Source organism: Elgaria multicarinata, chromosome 19 (assembly GCF_023053635.1).
Source record: "Elgaria multicarinata webbii isolate HBS135686 ecotype San Diego chromosome 19, rElgMul1.1.pri, whole genome shotgun sequence".
In the NCBI taxonomy this organism is placed as follows: domain Eukaryota; kingdom Metazoa; phylum Chordata; class Lepidosauria; order Squamata; family Anguidae; genus Elgaria; species Elgaria multicarinata.
Window position 1 is genome coordinate 2,033,650 of NC_086189.1, and position 17,864 is coordinate 2,051,513.

Consider the following 17,864-nt stretch of genomic DNA (forward strand, 5'->3'; position numbering starts at 1 on the left):
ACCACCACCACCACTTCTGCCAGAAATGCAGAAGATGCAGGTCTTTCTTCACAGAGATTTTAAGCAAAAATTCCCAAAATTAGAGACTCTCAACCTGTGTTTAAAATGCAAAACAAAACAGAAAAAAGCACACACAGAGAAGCAACGACCAAAAACTCAAAAGGCAATTTCACCACAACAAACTCCAGTGAGCAACCCAGATAGATTGCTAAATGAGAATTTGAATGTTTATTAGAAAGATTTTCAGTGTACAGAGAAAAAAGGGGGGATTTTTTTTTATTTCCTAAGAAAGTATGACTTAATTCTGCAATTTTTCCTTTACAAAAAAAAAAAAAAATTAAAAAAAATCGGCAACTTCATCCCTGCAGTTTTTCCAACTATTAGTATTTTGCATACATAATTAATGTAATTGCGCATTTTCTACACAAAGTATTACAGAGAACTCTTCCAGGGCGAAGCTCTGCAGTTGTGTCAATGTGGAGGCAAAACACCCACAAAAGCGCCCCCCCCCCCCGCGCCCTTGCACAAGGGTTGCAAATGAAAATGCAAGAATCCAGGATTGAATTTTGCCAGCAGCAAAGACCGGCCAAATCTATCTGGCATTTCAGAACAAAAGGCTGCCCTGGAATCTCAGTTTTACCCCCGTGACGTTTCAGGCTTGGCTCATGTTTAAAAACAAGGTGTGTGTGTGTGTGTGTGTTTTCAAATCAGATTTATGCAAGTCCCCATCCCCCACCCCAAATTTGGGGTGTGTCCACAGAAAATTTCCTAGAACACCTTGTTGAAAAAACCCAAAAATCTTGAGGAGAAACTTTTAATTGGTACCCAAAGAAAGTGGCTGGTGCTCGACGGAGGAAGGGGCTGAAATTTGCCCCCAGCCCCCCTCCTGGCTTTGTCCCAGTTCTTCCCCCAGATCGCCCCCCCCGGGCCGCGACCCCTGCTCCCCCCCCCCAGCCCAGTCGGCGTAGCCCAACCGCTCCCCCGCCCCGCAGACGGAAGGGAGCCTCGATTTTCATTCAAATTCAAGTTTCATTAAATTTGCATATTAAAAAGGCTGCCTGCCGCTCGGGAGGCCGCCGTGCCTGGCGACGGCGCCACGGAGCTGCTCGCCCAGGGCTCCCGGCTCGCCAAGACGCGCACGAGCCCTTACGAAACACCCCCACGCGGGAAACTTTTCCTTCGAAAACCGAAAGAGAAAAAATATTTCCTCCCCCCCCCATTTTATTTTTTTCCCCCATTTATGAAATAGCCTCCTCTAGGGGGCGTCGCCTGGAGAGGAAAAGCGCAGAAAAACCTCCGTTTGCAGGAGAAAACCGAGTGCGAGAAAAGGCGCGCGGCCCCGCGCGAAACCCGGGCAGGCGAGGCGGGGCGGGACGCGGAGGGCCCCGGAGCCCCGCTCCCGCCAGGGCACGCAGGCCGCAGAGGGTGGGAGGGGGGCGGCAGGCCGAGCGCGGGCTGGGGCAAGAAGCGCTTCGGCCGAGCTGACATGGCTGCGGCAGGCAGGCAGGCAGCTCCAGGCGGCCGTGGCGTTGGCAGGCTGGGGGCGCTGGTGGAGGAGGGATCGGGGCCCGCCGGCCGAGGAGCCCACAAAGAGGGGGGGAGGCGGGGGGCACCGCTGCCCGGGCAGAGCGCGAGGAGCGAGGCGGTGCGCGGCGGCTCTTACCTGTGCCGCCGCCGCCGCCGCCGGGGAGGAGGAGGAAGCGGCGCCGGCGGCAGCTCCTGCTGCTGCGTCCTCGGGAGAAGCCGCGGCACTAGCGGTTCCTTCTGCCGCCCCGGAGCCGCCCGGCTCCTTCATGGGGCTGGACTCGGGGCAGAGGGGCGGCGGCGGCGGCGGCGGCGGCGGCGGCTCCTCCCGGGCCGGCCTGCCGCTCTCGCTCTCGCTGCGCCGCGCACAATGCGGAGCCACGGCCGGAGTCGCCTCCCTCGTCGCTGCTGCTGCTGCCCCCGGCGCGGGGGCGCGGGTGGGCGGCTCGGGCTCCTCCGCCCCCCGGGAGGACACGGGCCGCCCGCCACACGAGGCTCCCGCCGCCGCCACCACCGCCTTCAGCGCTGCTCGGCCGAGCCGAGCCGGGGCCGAGAGCGCGCCGCTGCTGAAGCAGCAGCAGCAGCCACGAGCGCCGCCATCACTGGAGGAGGGGGAGGCGGCCAGGCGGGCGGGCAGTCAGTCAGTCGCCGCCTCCTCCTGCCGGCCCCCGGAGCTCCAGCGCCCGGCCCGGCCCGCACTGAGAAGGGCGCTGCGCCCAGGGCGAGCCGCCCCCGCTCAGACCCAGCTGCGGGCCGGCCCACCTGCGCGGCACGGGGACGCACGGGCTGCCCGAGGGAAACGCCAGGACCAGGCAACATCAGATGTTTGGGACTACAAATCCCATCAGCCCTAGCCAGCATGACTAAAAGGCCATGAACCTGAAGTAACAGCTGCGAAGTGCTCAGCCTTCCGGTGCCACTGGATCGGACCGGGAAAGGCTTGTGACTTCATTTCGCAGAGCTGCATCTGCTTGCCTCAAATCCCACGCCAACCTTGGGACACTTCTACTAGCTCTATTGTGTCATCAAAGCAGATGCTAGCTCAGCAGAGTAACGAAACAGCCTTAAATACTTCAGGCCCAAACACAAAACCTTCCATTCTTTGGTTCACGCCAATCCCAAAACTTGTCTCAAGGAGCTACCTGAAACACCTTTATTTTATTTTATTTTATTTTGCTGTGCTGACCCTTAACAAGCAACAGCTTCAACCATAACATTGCTAACTGAACCCTTCCTTTTGGTTGGGTTCAAGATCAGGCGGAAGTAAAGAGCCCAGCGGATACAGCAGGATGGTATATATACGTATCTATCATAATTAGTTGGGGGGTTCCAAGAATTCAGGACTTATTCTTTTGAAATGTGTTCATAATCTGATTAGATGATAAAACTCACATGTGATTCAAATTGCTGAAGGTCCTGGGATAAATGTCCCTAGCTGCAGTCTCATCTTGGCCAGGCCCTACTTGGTTTACTCAGCACCACCCACCCCTTGACCCCACCTCTGCAATGGGGATGAAAATACTCATCAGCTGCATGGTTGTTAGGATTAAAGATAAGGTGTTCAAACACCCCAAACCAGGACACAAACCTACATTTTTAGTAGCCTTATTACAGATGGTTGCAAAGACAGGCAGCCTAATTCTAAAAATGTTTACTCGGAAGGGAATCTCACATGTTTGATGGGGTTTACATAATTGCAACCATAGGGACTCCACAGGAGATGCAATCCTGGGGGCAATTGCCTGCAAGGAGGTCCCAAAGAGTAAAGCAGGACTGACTTCTGGGTACGCATACATAGGACTGGCCTGTTCATCTGGGATCTGGGCCACATACAGCTAACACGATTCAGCAATGGGGATCACAAAAAGCAACATCCACAAGGCGTCACCCATGTGTCACTTGTTACACACTGTGATATATATACTCTGAAGAAAGTTCTCTGAAGACGTGACCTCAGGGCACAGAAGTGGTTCAAAAACGGAGGCAAACAAAGTTATGATTGGTTAAAAGAGGAAGAGAAAGTAAGCAAGAGGATGCTGTAATGCCACTGTAAATCCAGGGTGATCCTTCCACCCACACACCAAATACTCAGAAGTTCTCTCACATTTTTACTCTGCAAAAAAACCAAATACAGTAAATTGGAAAGAAACATAAACTAGCAGGGGAAATGTACAGAATTGGTTTTATTCCAGTTTAACTGCCTTAGCTGTCCTCAAAGAATCCAGGCAGGGAGCAGTTTGGGGCAAAGTATTAAGAATGCTGTCCACAATCCTGCTGCCCAGCCCCTGCCATAGATTTCATTCAAGCCAACAGTTTTACACCACTTTTCCAGGCAGTTCAAAGCAGTCCAGACACCAAGAATCAGATTAAAACCTAACAGATCAAAACTACATTTCCCAGATTTTCGTGAGAAGAGCAAACAACCATCACTCCCATTTAGGCCTCAGGATGTACCTGCACTACAGGCTTCATCCTCACAGAGATGCCCTACCTGTCTCAGGACTAGCCTATTTCATGCTGCAGGTAGGTTCCCACTCTCCTGAACACTCCCCTATCCCAAAACAGCCTTTGCCTAGAGGGGAAGAGCCCAGAGCCCTTCTGCCCAACACACTCATTCTCTAGAGAGGCAGGAATTATGGATGTTGACCTGGGAGAGCCAGCATAAGAACCTCGTCATCTGGGACAGGACGGCCCAGGCAGGTTACCTTGGTCAAGATGAGGCCTCTGCCATGCTGCCCGCCTGAGAAGAGCCCATGGAAAGTGTGTTGGCTACCACCACCTCCGTAGGAAGGCCAGCCAGTCAAGAGGTGCTTGCAGCCCCCACCCCAGGCAACTCGTTTGGGGCACAAGGGTATCAGATCTGGCCAAAATGTGTCCAGAATATGCCAGTCCCCTGTTGGCATGAGGGTGGGGAGAAGCTTGCACTTCCAGGATCCCACAGGATGCGCGCATCATGCAGAGGCTCCTGGGCTGGATGCTCTGTGGCAAAATCATGGAAGACAGGTGAGGTGCTGGATGACTGGAGGAGGGCTAACGTTGACCCTATCTTCAAAAAGGGCAAAAAGGAGGAACCTGGGAACTACAGACCAGTCAGTCTGACATCCATCCCTGGGAAAATTCTGGAGCAGATTATAAAGAAGTCAATCTGTAAGCACCTTGAAATCAGTGCAGTGATTACTAGAAGCCAACATGGATTTGTCAGGAACAAATCCTGTCAGACTAATTTGATCTCATTTTTTGATCGGGTAACCTCCCTTGTGGACTGTGGGAATACTGTGGACGTCATATATCTTGACTTCAGCAAAGATTTTGACAAAGTGCCCCATGATATTCTGATTAACAAACTAGCTAAAAGTGGGCTAGATGGAACAACTATTAGGTGGAGTCACATCTGGCTACAGAATCGGACTCAAAGGGCCTTGTTAGACCTACCTGATAATCCGGTGGGGAGTTGGGACAAGGCCGCACTGCAGCTAGCGCAGTCCGTCGCCCCTAGCTAGACGTAACACGCGACGGGGTAAGGGAAAGCCCCATCGCGTCCTCCATTTTTTTTAATTAAAGGGCCATGTGCGCAGGAGCGCACCAACAGAAAGGTAAGACTTTTTTTTAAAAAAAAATAAAGGGTTCCCTGCTCCCCCTGCCCCCAATTCCCCCCCACAATGTCTGATGCCCCCCCTGCCCGCTCGCTCGCCCGTCCTCCCCCTGCTCGCCATGTCCGCCCCCCGCTCACTCACCTGTCCCCGATCTCCTTGCCCTGGCCCCGTTCTTCTTCTTCCCCGTCCGCCATGTCTAATGCCCCCCTGCCCGCTCGCAATGCCCGCCCGATCACCCGCCCGCCATGTCCGATGCCCCCTCCGCGCACCCCCCGTCTGTGATCTCCCCACCCTGGCTCCACTCTTCACCCCATCTCTCCTGCTGGGTCCACTCTTCCGCCCGGCCCCCATCTCTCCCCCCTGTGATTTCCCCCACATCCCGATGGGCACAGCGCTCCTATGGAGTGCTGTGCTCAGTGCGCAGCTTCACCCGGCTACTCAAGTAAGCGAACAGCCGGGAAAAGCCATGGAAGTAGCAAGACTGAGCCCGAGGCTGCGGAAAAACTGGGCCACAAGCGGATCCGGTATCCCGGGTCAAGGGAGGATTTAGCCCGGCCTGACCTGGGATCCCCTGTGCGTCGTCTGCACACACAGCAGGGACCCCGGGCCTAGCACCGGGCTAAGTCCTCGTCTAGCAACAGCCAAAGAGTACTTATCAATGAAACCTTCTCAAACTGGGGAGAGGCAACAAGTGGGGTACCGCAGGGCTCAGTCCTGGGCCCAGTGCTCTTCAACATTTTTATTAATGATTTGGACGAGGAGGTGCAGGGAACGCTGATCAAATTTGCAGATGACACCAAATTGGGTGGGATAGCTAATACCCTGGAAGACAGAAACAAACTTCAAAGTGATCTTGATAGGCTGGAGTGCTGGGCTGAAAACAACAGAATGAAATTTAATAGGGATAAATGCCAAGTTCTACATTTAGGAAATAGAAACCAAATGCACAGTTACAAGATGGGGAATACTTGGCTCAGCAATACTATAAACGAGAAGGATCTTGGAATTGTTGTAGATCACAAGCTGAATAGGAGCCAACAGTGCGATATGGCTGCAAGAAAGGCAAATGCTATTTTGGGCTGCATTAATAGAAGTATAGCTTCCAAATCATGTGAGGTACTGGTTCCTCTCTATTCGGTGCAAAAGCAAGGAAAACCCCGTGGGGGAGTAAAAAATAGTCAAAGGCAAGGGTGGAACCAAGTAATCTTCAAACATAAATATTAGCAAAAGTTTTATTAAAGTGCCAAGGTGCGTACGCGTTTCTATGAAGGTTAGGCCTCATCTAGAGTATTGCGTCCACTTCTGGGCTCCACAATTCAAGAAGGACGCAGACAAGCTGGAGCATGTTCGGAGGAGGGCAACCAGGATGATCAGGGGTCTGGAAACAAAGCCCTATGAAGAGAGACTGGAAGAACTGGGCATGTTTGGCCTGCAGAAGAGAAGATTGAGGGGTGACATGAGAGCACTCTTCTAATACTTAAAAGGTTATCACACAGAGGAGGGCCAGGATCTCTTCTCGATCCTCCCAGAGTGCAGGATATGGAATAACGGGCTCAAGTTAAAGGAAGCCAGATTCCAGCTGGACATCAGGAAAAACTCCCTGACTGTTAGAGCAGTACGACAATGGAATCAGTTACGTAGGGTGGTTGTGGGCTCTCCCACCCTAGAGGCATTCAAGAGGCAGCTGGACAACCATCTGTCAGGGATGCTTTAGGGTGGATTCCTGCATTGAGCAGGGGGTTTGAATCGATGGCCTAGTCGGCCCCTTCCAACTCTTCTATTTTATGATTCTATGTGCCATTCTGTTGATTCACAGAATCATAGAATAGTAGAGTTGGAAGCGACCTATAAGGCCATCAAGTCCAACCCCCTGCTCAATGCAGGAATTCCATGCTCCTCAGCTCACGAGGCACCCTGTTTTCATTCCTGCTTCAGAAAATACTCACACAATTAAAGAAGTATGTTCTGCCTTTACATGATGACGACTGTTTACATTATTATTCCTATAGCATCATCTGAGTACATAGTACTTTGGATGGAAGTGACAGCTCTCTGCCCCAAGGAGCTTACAGTGTAAATTTAGATGGCTAGGGAGACCTGCACCAATTAAAATTTGTCCTCACCAGTTAATGACTGGAGGAAAATGAGTTCACTGACAGCACAAATCTAAATATGTTTTTACTTAGAAGTAAGTCCCATTAAGTTAAATAGAAATAACTTCATAGTAAGTATTTTAGGATTAAAGCTGTATGTGCCTGACCTCCTGATCAATGCTTGCAGTCATAAATGTCACTCAGTGGAGGTTAATATCCCATAAACATGTTTGGATCACTTACTTGCTCAACAGGTGCTAACGAAAGAAGTGGGTTTTTAGACACACCTTTACAAAAATTAATTTGCGAATTTGTTCCAAGAATTTCTTGCAGCTTTGGGTGATGATTGTTATGGAAGTATTAATCCTAAATGGGGATTTGCTGAAGCCACAAATGGATACCCCAATCCACAAGGGAGGGATATTCAAGGTAGTATTTCCTAACCATGAGTGGAAGATTTGGTTTATTGTAATTGTACCATAAACTTCCTTAAGTTTCTCAAGATGGGATGGCCTAATGAAAGTCTGAGGTTTTGTCGTGTAATGTACACATCTTAAATTTTAAACCCCTTAAATTATTTGATGAATTAGTTAAAAGAATATGGGGTTAAATTTCTGTAAGGCTGGCAGGCAGAGTACCATTTTCTGCTGCAAAATCTGTAGCTGGTTTTATTGGGTTTTTTTTTTTTTTAGATATAAATACTTTTAATAACTAAGAAGTTGAGGTGCCCTGTATTTTGCACTCACGTTGTTCCAGTGTGTGGACAATGTGGCTGCCCCAAACTGAAGCCAATAAAAAGCTTGCACAGTCAACTCCTCTTGCTAAATATAGACTATAATGGGCTATCGGTCTTTTGGAAGGAACGTGAACAGGTCATTCACTCCTTTGCTAGGGCTGCTGTCCCATCTGGAGCCAAGTGGCCAACCGTGGACTCAAGGAGACCCAGCAACACCATTTAATCTTGATCTTGTGTGAGCAGGAAGTGGACAGGGCTCTACAAAGTGCAGGCATCATGCCGGATCTGGCCTTGCTCAGACTGAGATTGGCTGAATCTCTCGGGGCAGTTTGCAGAGCTCCAGTGAAAGCAGAGTTAGAGGCAAATAGGGAAATAATTATAGTAATTTACAATAATTTCTGAAGGTCAGCAAAATTGTGGGAGGGGGTCTCCCCACATCTCTAACCAGGCATGCCAAAAACATGCAACTCTTTTACTAAAAGCAAGGAACTGGTAACTGACTTGCACCAAAACCTACTGCCAAAATTCAAAATGTCCACATTGGATTTCCAATGCAAGTCTCCTGCCTACAGATGCTTGGAGCTGGAAAGTGTGTCATTGGCTCTCAGCTGTACCCACCCCCTAATCCCAACCAACTCTGCCCCCTGCTGCAACCCAGTAAAGAAAAAAACACCCCTGACCTCAATTCTGCTGAACGAGCATATATTTTAAACGTCCCAGGCTTGTTTGCAGTCCTACACAGCAATCCAGTGCTGAATTTCTCCAGCAGGCTAAACACCTGTCAGGTAAGTACTCTCAATAGTGGAGACTTTTGCTATGAACTTTTCATTAGTGTTTTGAACACTAAAATGAGAATGAATAAAACACATCTGACACTTCTTCTGGAACACTAAGAGCATCGTTAGCGTTTGGCCATGCTTCAAAGTGTTGCTTAGGGTATAGCCCTCTGCATGTTTGGGCAGAAAGGAATTCCTACAATTCCCAGCGTTCCCCAGCCAGCATGGCAGGCTGAGGAATGCTGGGAGTAGGACCTTTCTCTCTCTAAATACGTAGAGAACTGTGCCCTTAAGTTATTTTCCTTTTTTTAAAAAAGTAGATGCTAGAGAACATTACAACCCATCATCCCATTGACATGAAAGTGGTGTGCCTGAGTTGCAGAGGGCTATGTGTTTCTTTTAAAAGAAAACAAATCCTTTAGGTTATCATCTTCACAGGCTTAATTTTAATATCTAAAATAGCAACAAGAGCTTTACTGGTAACTGTGGTTCTTCTAGAGTCATCTGTGCAGTCAGACACATGGGCTCTGCACCTGTGTGGAGCCAAGATTTTGGGAATCTTCCATAGCTGAGCGTTTTTGGCAGGAACCCTCCACCACCATCCTACTGTGCATGTCCTGTGCTGAACAAATGTCATCGGTCCTGACCATGGAGCTGCTCAACATAGATCCAGTATAGAAATCCCCCGCTCAAATGTCAAAGAGGTAGCGACTGCTCTATTGGAATGTGCCCTAACCATCACTGGGAAGTCTAGCTTAGCTAGTCACTATACTAGCATGATAATTTGCACAATCCAAGAAGAGAACCTTTGTGAGGATGCCACTGAACCTTTATTCTTTTCCCCATAACAAACAAATGTTGCAATTGTCTAACAGATTCTGTACGAGACTTGTAGAACACCAGTGCACATCCAATGTGAGTAGAGTGGATTCCACCAGTGTTGTTGGGGTGGGGTGGGGGAAATGCAGGCAAAACAATGCCTTGGTTCATATGAAGCTCAGATAAAACCTTTGGTAGAAACTGCAATATTTGGCCTGAGAACCATTTTGTCTCTATGAAAGCCTAAATATGGCTCATCAACCCTGAGTGCAGTATTTTCGCTCACCCTTCTTGCTGATGTGATTGCTGTTAAAAAGGCTACCTTCCAGGTTAGAAGGTCAGTCTGCCATTGGCTCAAAGGGCTTAGATGTGAGGGTGTGCAATACAACCAAAAAGGTCCAGCTAGGATGTCAATCGATGTCGAGGTGACGGTACATATCCATAAGTATAACTGTAGAGATCACGACTGTTATGCCAATCTCCCCAGTAATATGTCAGTGGCAGAGACCACTCTGTCTATCCCAGTCCAATCCAGGGGATCAAAACTGGCGTTAAATATTGATGCAGTGGGATCCATCCCTTTTGCAATCTCTTATATAAGTTGCTGAGATGACTGATTCCGGGGAAATTTTGCAAGAACGGTCTAGAGGAGACTGTGTTCTATTTCTTGACTGCCTTTCCACCCAACTTGGTGGGGAGTCACGTATCTCACCCTCCGATTTTAAGGCAATATTGGGGAGCTTAATAGTGGAGGAGGTGGAGGCACAGTCCTTTGCACCTTCAACACCAGTAGCCTAGGATGTTGTGAATCCTTTTTCCTCTTTTTCTTTTTCTGTGGATCTGCTGTCTTCATGCCTTTGGGGGCACCTTCTTTGCAAAAGAGACTGCGAGAAACTTTCCCAGCGTTAGAGGGATATCTCTTTTAGCCCTGCTATTCAGAGGGGATGTGTCTGAATCAACTTGCTGTGAAGTTTCTGAAGTCGCTGCTGTAAAGGTTGAGCGAGTCTTTCCATGACTCGTTACCACCAGATTTAGCACGAACCCAAGCCAAGACAAAAAAGGCTCACAGATTGTGAGGTAGAAGACTTTATTAAGACTAAGGATAGGGTAGATACATGGGAAGAATAACTAAAAGTAACTTGAAACATGCATAGCATAAAAATCCAGTAACGGATAAAACAGTAAAAGCTGTTGCTTCTGGTGGTGGCCCTCCCACCATGGTTCTCTCCACATCCGTTGACAAAGACAAGACCAGGAGTTTGGGGTGGGACTTTTTCTCCTGTTTCATCTCGCCCGCCCTCCTTCCTTGGCATCAGCCTATTACCTCTGTTTCACACCTCCCTTGACCTCTGCTAAAGCTCTTTGTTATTTAGAATTTGTGCATAATAATATCAAATTAAAACTACCCTCTGGCTATCTGCACTCCTTTACACCTTCCCCCTTCAGATGGAATTTACAGAAAATTCCATCACCTCCAAACCTAGTTCCCTTCCTCTAGGTTTTGACTTTCATCGCCCACACAAGGACCCCTTTTCTTCTTTTGTGCCCTCACAAGGGCAGGGGTTTCCCTTTTCACCCTCTTTTTTTTCCACTCAGCTTGATGACTTTTGGACAGCCCGTCTGCAACAATGTTGTCCTTCCCCTTAATATGGGAAATTGTGAAATTATAATCCTGCAGGGCTAAACCCCACCTCAATAATTTTTGATTAGTGTTCTTCACTTGTGACAATCAGCATAGAGGGGAGTGGTCCATTTGCAACTGAAAATGTCAGCTCCCAGAGGTAAGGACGCAATTTCCCCACTGCCCACACAATGGCCAGACATTTCTTTTTAATGGTAGCTAACTTTTCTCTCTAGGGAGCAGCTCTTTACTAATAAAAGCTACTGGTCGAAGCTGTCCCTCCCCCCCTTCCTGCAACAGGACCAACCCCAAGCCTGATTCTGAGGCATCAGTTTGCAGTACAAATGGCTTGTTAAAGTTTGGGGCTTGCAAAATTGGGGTGTGCTTTAGCTGCCTTTTTAATTCATCAAAGGCTTTCTGATATGATGCTGTCCACCTCACCCAAATCGGCTGTCACTTCCAGCACAAATCTGTCAAAGGGGCTACTAAGGCATTGAAGTTGGAGACAAAGCACCAGTACTACCACACCAGCCCCCAAAAGGACTGCACTTGTTTTTTCATCTGTGGGATGGGCCATTGCTGGATAGCCTCCACCTTGGCTTTCAATGGCTTCACACTTTCCCTCCCCACTCGATGCCCCAAATAAGTCACATCCCCCATCCCAAATTGACACTTGGATGCTTTCATGGTTAGCCCGGCCTGTTGAAGCTGTCCCAAAACCTGGTCCAGGTGATCAAGGTGTTGCTTCCACATTTTCTAGGGAGTTACCTAGGGAGTTAGGTGACCTCCCAGTTACCTAGGTAACCTCCCAGTTACCTAGGTAACCTCCCACACTAGAGGTATTCAAGAGGCAGCTGGACAACCATCTGTCGGGGATGCTTTAGGGTGGATTCCTGCATTGAGCAGGGGGTTGGACTCAATGGCCTTGTAGGCCCCTTCCAACTCTGCTATTCTATGATTCTATGGTTCTATGATTCACTGAATATTGCAATATTGTCCAAATAAACACATGAGAAACTGCCCCCCAATCATGTAGCACCCCATTTATAAGCCTCTGAAAGGTCTCAGGTGCTGTTCTAAGACTGAAGGGGAGGGCCATGAACTGATTCAGCTCATCAGGGGTAGAAAAGGCTGACTTCAAAGCAGCATCCTCATCTAGAGACAGATGTCAATATCTCTTCATTAAATCCAGTGTTGAAATGTATTTGGCTTTCCCCAGAGTTTCTACTAATTCATCAGTCCTTGGCATGGGGAAGAGATCCCCCAAAGAAATTTTATTCAACTTTTGTAATCAATGCAAAAATGTTAAAACACACACACACACGACCCCATCTTTCTTGGCCACCAACACAATGGGGGAAGACCATGGACTTTGACTTTTCTTTATCATCCCCATGGCCAGCATCTCCTTGATCCCTTGGGTCACCATCTTTCCATACTTTCAGGTAACTCGATAGGGGGGAGACTGAATAGGGGGTGATTTCATGTGAGGATAGAATGGTGGGCCAGGGTGGTACGCCCCTGTAAGCCTGAAAAAAGTTCTTTTAATCTTTCCAAGCATCCTCTCAATCGTGCCCTCTGGTGGGCCATCAGGGATTCTGGCAGGGTCACAGTTGACAGTCCTTCCTGAGTTTAATATTCAGCCAATACATCCATCATCTGCCCAGGTTCGGTGGGGGGGCTTCCCTCTGCACCTTCCATATTGCCGCGGGTCTCTCTTTAAAGGGTTTCATCATGTTTACACGATAGACCTTAGGCTGATGGTTGGTCTTTGGGTCTTTCAATAAATAGTTCACTTTGTTCAATTTTTTCTCCACCACCAGGGGACCCTCTCACCGAACCGCCTACTTCTCAGCTTTCAGCAGTTTTAGTACCAACACCTTGTCCCCCTCTTGGAATACCCACAGCTGCAACTTTACATCGTACCACCCTTTCTGGGTCTCTTGGGCTCAGTTTAAGTCCATTTGGGCCACCTTCCCCACCTCTCTCAAAACATTTTGCAGACCTTGCATCACAGAGGGGAGGGTCATGGGCATCCGTCCTTCCCACCCCTCTTTTAGCAGCATCAAGGGCCTTCTCCACTATCGCCCAAACAATAGTTCATTTGGAGAGTAACCCAGACTATCTTGGGGAGAATCCAATAAGCAAACATCAGGTATGGTAGGGCTTGATGCCAGTCCGCCACATGGTTAACGGCATAAGCTTTCAGCATTTTCCCCAGAGTCTGATTAAAACGCTCTACCAGTCCAATTCCCTCATGGTGGTAGGCTGCCGAGGTGCACTGTTGGACCCCCACTAATTTCCATAGTTCTTTCAATAGCCGGGACATAAATCCACTGCCCAAATCATGCACCAGAGTCCAGGGCATTCCTAGGCAATTGAAGACAGACATCAAAGCTTTAGCCAGTTGTACTGCAGTGATGGAAGTGAGGGGGATCACCTCTGCATATTGGGTGGCATAGTTGATCAGTGTCAGGATATATTTTTCCCTGTGTGTGTGGAGGGTGGAAAAAGACCTGAAATATCTACCCCAACCTTCTCAGTGTCTCGACAATGGGGGATGTCTGGAAGGGGGCCTTTGGATGATCTCTAGGGAACCCTACTCTCTGGCAGATTTTTACAAAAGTCTCAAACATCCACAGCCACCAGGGGCCAGTAGAACCCCCGGCTGACCCATGCCAGAGTCCAGCAGGTTCCCAGGTGCCCCCCCCCAGCATTTTGTGAGCTGCCTCCAACACTTGTTGCCGAAAGCCCTGGGGCACCACCAACTGTTTCCTCTCTATCCTTCCTCCCTTCTTTGGTAGAAATGGTATAGCAGCCCCTGTGGCAGAAGTGGTATAGCAGCCCCTGTTCCCAGGCAAACTTAGCTGGTTCTTTCTTCCCTTCCTCCGAGCAACCCCCTACCTGCAGCCTCTCGGCTTGCCTGCAGCTTGGGGTCACGCTGCTGCTTAGTTCAGAATTCCAGTGTGTCCATTTCCCCCTGTTCTCTGAGATCTGCTTCATCCCCTCCCCCGGTCACTGGGGTGAGGGGACTCAGCACTTGGGGCTTCTTCCTCTCCCTACTTTTCCTTCTGCACAGCTTTTCCCCGGGTGACCACTTGGAGGTGCAAGGCTTTAAAGCACAAATCATTCCCTAAAAGGAAAGCGGCTCCCTCTGAGTGAGTCAGTAGAGTGAGTTTGCCTTTCCACCCCTGGTACTTGATCTCTACTCATGCCAGGGGCCCCTCAAAGGTGGGGGCCATGTCGGGGGTGACCAATAAGGTCTGTCCAGTTAGTTTCTGCCCCCTTCTTTAATAAACTATAATGAACTAAGGAAACATCAGCCTCAGTATCTCTTTGAGCGCAAACGGAGTTCCTGTTCATGTGCACACGCTCACTGAATTGCCACCGGCTCCATTGCAGTTGGGCTGGGGACACCAGTCGTATCGTGATGTCTTTGGGCACCTGTTGTGCCACCGTTGTAGGGGCTTCAGCCGTTGCCTCCTGGTTGCCTCTCCTCTCCGCCACCTGGTCCAAATTCCGATTCCAAATCCGGCGTCTCTCCCTCGCTGTCATCGCTCCAGTTGGACAAAGGGGCCGTGGGAGGAGGGGCCACTGCTGCTTGGATGAGCACTCGAGCTGGCAATGCACTGCCTGCGCTGACTGGTTTGGCCACCAATTTAGGGCAGTCTCGTTTAAGGTGGCCCATTCCTTTACAGGAAAAGCATCCGCTGCTCTGGGGAGTGGTGGTGCCTTGCTGGCCTCCCTTGTCCGCTTGTTCTCCTCTGGGCCATCCTCCTTTTTTGACTAGGGTGGTTCCCCCTGGGCTTCGCGCTTCGGTCGGTTTCTCTGCTGCTCAGCTCCTCAAGGGTTCCCTCTTCCCAAAAGTGCTCAGGCGGTCAGCCATTTCGGCTACTTCTTTTGAGGTTCTTCTCCCCCACCCATGCATCATGCTTCTCTGGAAATTGCCACTACACTTGTTCTTTTGCTATCAAGTCCAGTATTTTGTCTCAGTCATTGGTGCCCTTGGCATCCAGCCAGGCATCCAGCCCTTCAGCAAGCGTGCATTAAAGGCAGTAATACGGAATAATGGGCTCAAGTTACAGGAAGCCAGATTCCAGCTGGACATCAGGAAAAACTTCCTGACTGTTAGAGCAGTACGACAATGGAATCAGTTACGTAGGGAGGTTGTGGGCTCTTCCACACTAGAGGCCTTCAAGAGGCAGCTGGACAACTATCTGTCAGGGATGCTTTAGGGTGGATTCCTGCATTGAGCAAGGGGTTGGACTCAATTGCCTTGTAGGCCCCTTCCAACTCTGCTATTCTATGATTCTATGAAAGTCTCAGCAGGTTTCATCGTCAGTTGCCTAAATCTCTTTCTGCAGTGTTCTGCTGAGAGTGCATACTGTGTCTTCACCAATTTTCTGAAATGGTCATAATCTGAACGTGACTCTCGGGGAAGGGTCGCCATCACTTCCATTAGGAACCCTGAAACCTGGGGGCGCGGAGCCTGGCAGCCATGGAACCGGTAAGGTTTTCTTGAAGCTCTAAACGGCTATGCCGGAAAAGTCAATTATCTCTTTGAAAAGGGTATAAATCTCAAATGAATATTTCGGAAAAGGACTATGAAATATAATTGTTGCTGATGTTGATATTTGTGAAAGTGGAACTGATATAAGGAGTGGGGAAATCGATGCAGTTAAACAGCAGTGTTTGGAGAGGAGGGCAAAAATGAAAGTAAACTTTGTTATTCTTGGAGTTCTCCCAGCAAACGCTGACTTGATTTATGGTGTATCTCACTCCTTATTTGTGAAGAAAGAGTTATTAATCATCGGGAATTATAGAGAGAGAAGAGCAGTCCGGGCAAGGGAAATCGACGTGGTGAAACAGCTTGCAAAGCAGCGTTTGGGAGCGGAGAGCAAAATCAAAGTAAACTGCTTGTTATGGTTGGAGCTCTCCCAATGAATGCTGACTTGATTTAAAAGCAGCCCGGGCAAGGAATGAGAGACTGTTTTGATTAATATCCGGGACACTAAGAAAGAGATTTATGCCCTATGATGAATATTAAAAAATAAATAAAAACAGAATTTGCAAAGGTCACCTGGACACGGAAACGACCTAGTAACCATAACCTCGCCCGCCTTGAAAACTGTCTTTGGAAGAAGAAGTGCAGAGTGAGACAGAGAATGTTAAGAGTATAAAAAACTTGGAGGCAGGAGTAAATTTGTTGGAGAAAAGACAGGATGCTTTTGAAAAAAGTTCTAATGTGCAATTTCAGGACCATGAATTAAGGCTGATTCAATTAGAAGACCAGAATCGTCGTTCATCGGTTCGTATTAAACATCTTATTCAAACACCAGGAGAAGATCTGAGGATTATAATTCTGCAGTGGTTTAAAGATATGATGCCTGATTTGGAAATAGAGGACAGTGATCTGGACAGAATTCATAGAGTGGGGGAGGACAAAACTACAAAGGAGCTACTAGAGACATTCTGGTGAAATTTGGCAATTATTACAAGAAAGAGCAAGTTATGAAGAAACTGAGATCCATGGCCCTGCTGCAATATAAAGGCAAATCAGTGCAAATCTACAATGATCTTTGTCAGCATACACTTAATTGGAGATGCAGTGTCAAGCCAATAACTGAAATATTAACAAAGAGGGCAATAAAGTATGCTTGGGGTTACCCTGTTTTTTTAAGATTTACACATGGTGAGAGGCAACACAGAGTAACCTCTCTGGATCAGGGCAAGGAACTGTTGAAGAGTCTGGGTCTGTATGATGATGCAAGTTTGAACGAAGCAGGCGGGAGTGGAAGTGAGGCTGGGGCGTCGGGGATGTAATAGAACTGATAAAAATATTATGAGATAATTGTATATAGAATTGTTAAAATATAGAGATCTTGCCGGCCAGGCGGAGCACTGCCTCCCCCCCTCCCTGTAAAGGTAGAAAATGGCTGGAGTGATAGACTTACGGGGATTTGGGGGGGGGAAGAGGTGAGGGGTGGGGTGGGGGGTAGGGGGGATGGAGTGGGTTGAGGGTTTTTTATGGTTTTTGTGTTTTTATGTATGTGAATTTGAGTTGCAGAGCACAAGGGATCGGAAGAGGTATCAAAAGGGTGACTATGGATAAAAAAATAAAAGTATCAACGCTCAATGTTAAAGGTTTGGGGGCAGTCATGAAAAGGAGGAGAATTGAACAAATGTTAAATAGAGAAGGATCTGACATAATTATGTTGCAAGAGACACATCAGGGGTTCGAGGGCGTAAATCAGATAAGGACAAAGTGGTCAGTTTATTATGAAAAGTCATTGGGGACTTCAAAAAAAATGGAGTGGCTACTTTGATTTCAAAAAAAGTGGATTTATATTAGAAACTACAAAAAAGGATGACAATGGTAGATACCTTATGATAAAGGGTCAAATTGAAGGTAAAGTATACACATTAGTTAATGTTTATGCCCCCAATGAGAGACATAGAGTTTTTTATAAAATTATTTAAAGAAAAAGAAAAATTTAAGGAGGGGTATGTTATCTTAGCCGGGGATTTTAATATGGTTATGGATAATAGATGGGACAGGTCAAACCCCACTAATGTTGAAAAGAGAAATAATATCACTATAATGAACAAATTGGTAAAAGAAAATGATTATGTGGATTGTTGGCGTCTACTTAATGGGGCAAAGCCTGGGTTTTCATACTATTCCCCAGTTCATCATACATA

The 17,864-nt window shown here is 48.2% G+C and overlaps 1 protein-coding gene across 5 annotated transcripts in view; it reads right to left on the minus strand.

The window, feature by feature from the left end:
• The window catches only part of ZNF618 (zinc finger protein 618), a 131,231-nt gene extending 129,321 nt beyond the window's left edge, over positions 1-1,910 (minus strand). For all 5 annotated transcript variants that reach the window (XM_063144450.1, XM_063144454.1, XM_063144452.1 and 2 more), the window contains exon 1: positions 1,664-1,910. In XM_063144450.1, coding sequence (XP_063000520.1) covers positions 1,664-1,795 — 132 coding nt within the window. In that variant the 5' untranslated portion in view covers positions 1,796-1,910. The remainder of the gene's footprint in view (positions 1-1,663) is intronic.
• Positions 1,911-17,864: the final 15,954 nt, after the last annotated feature.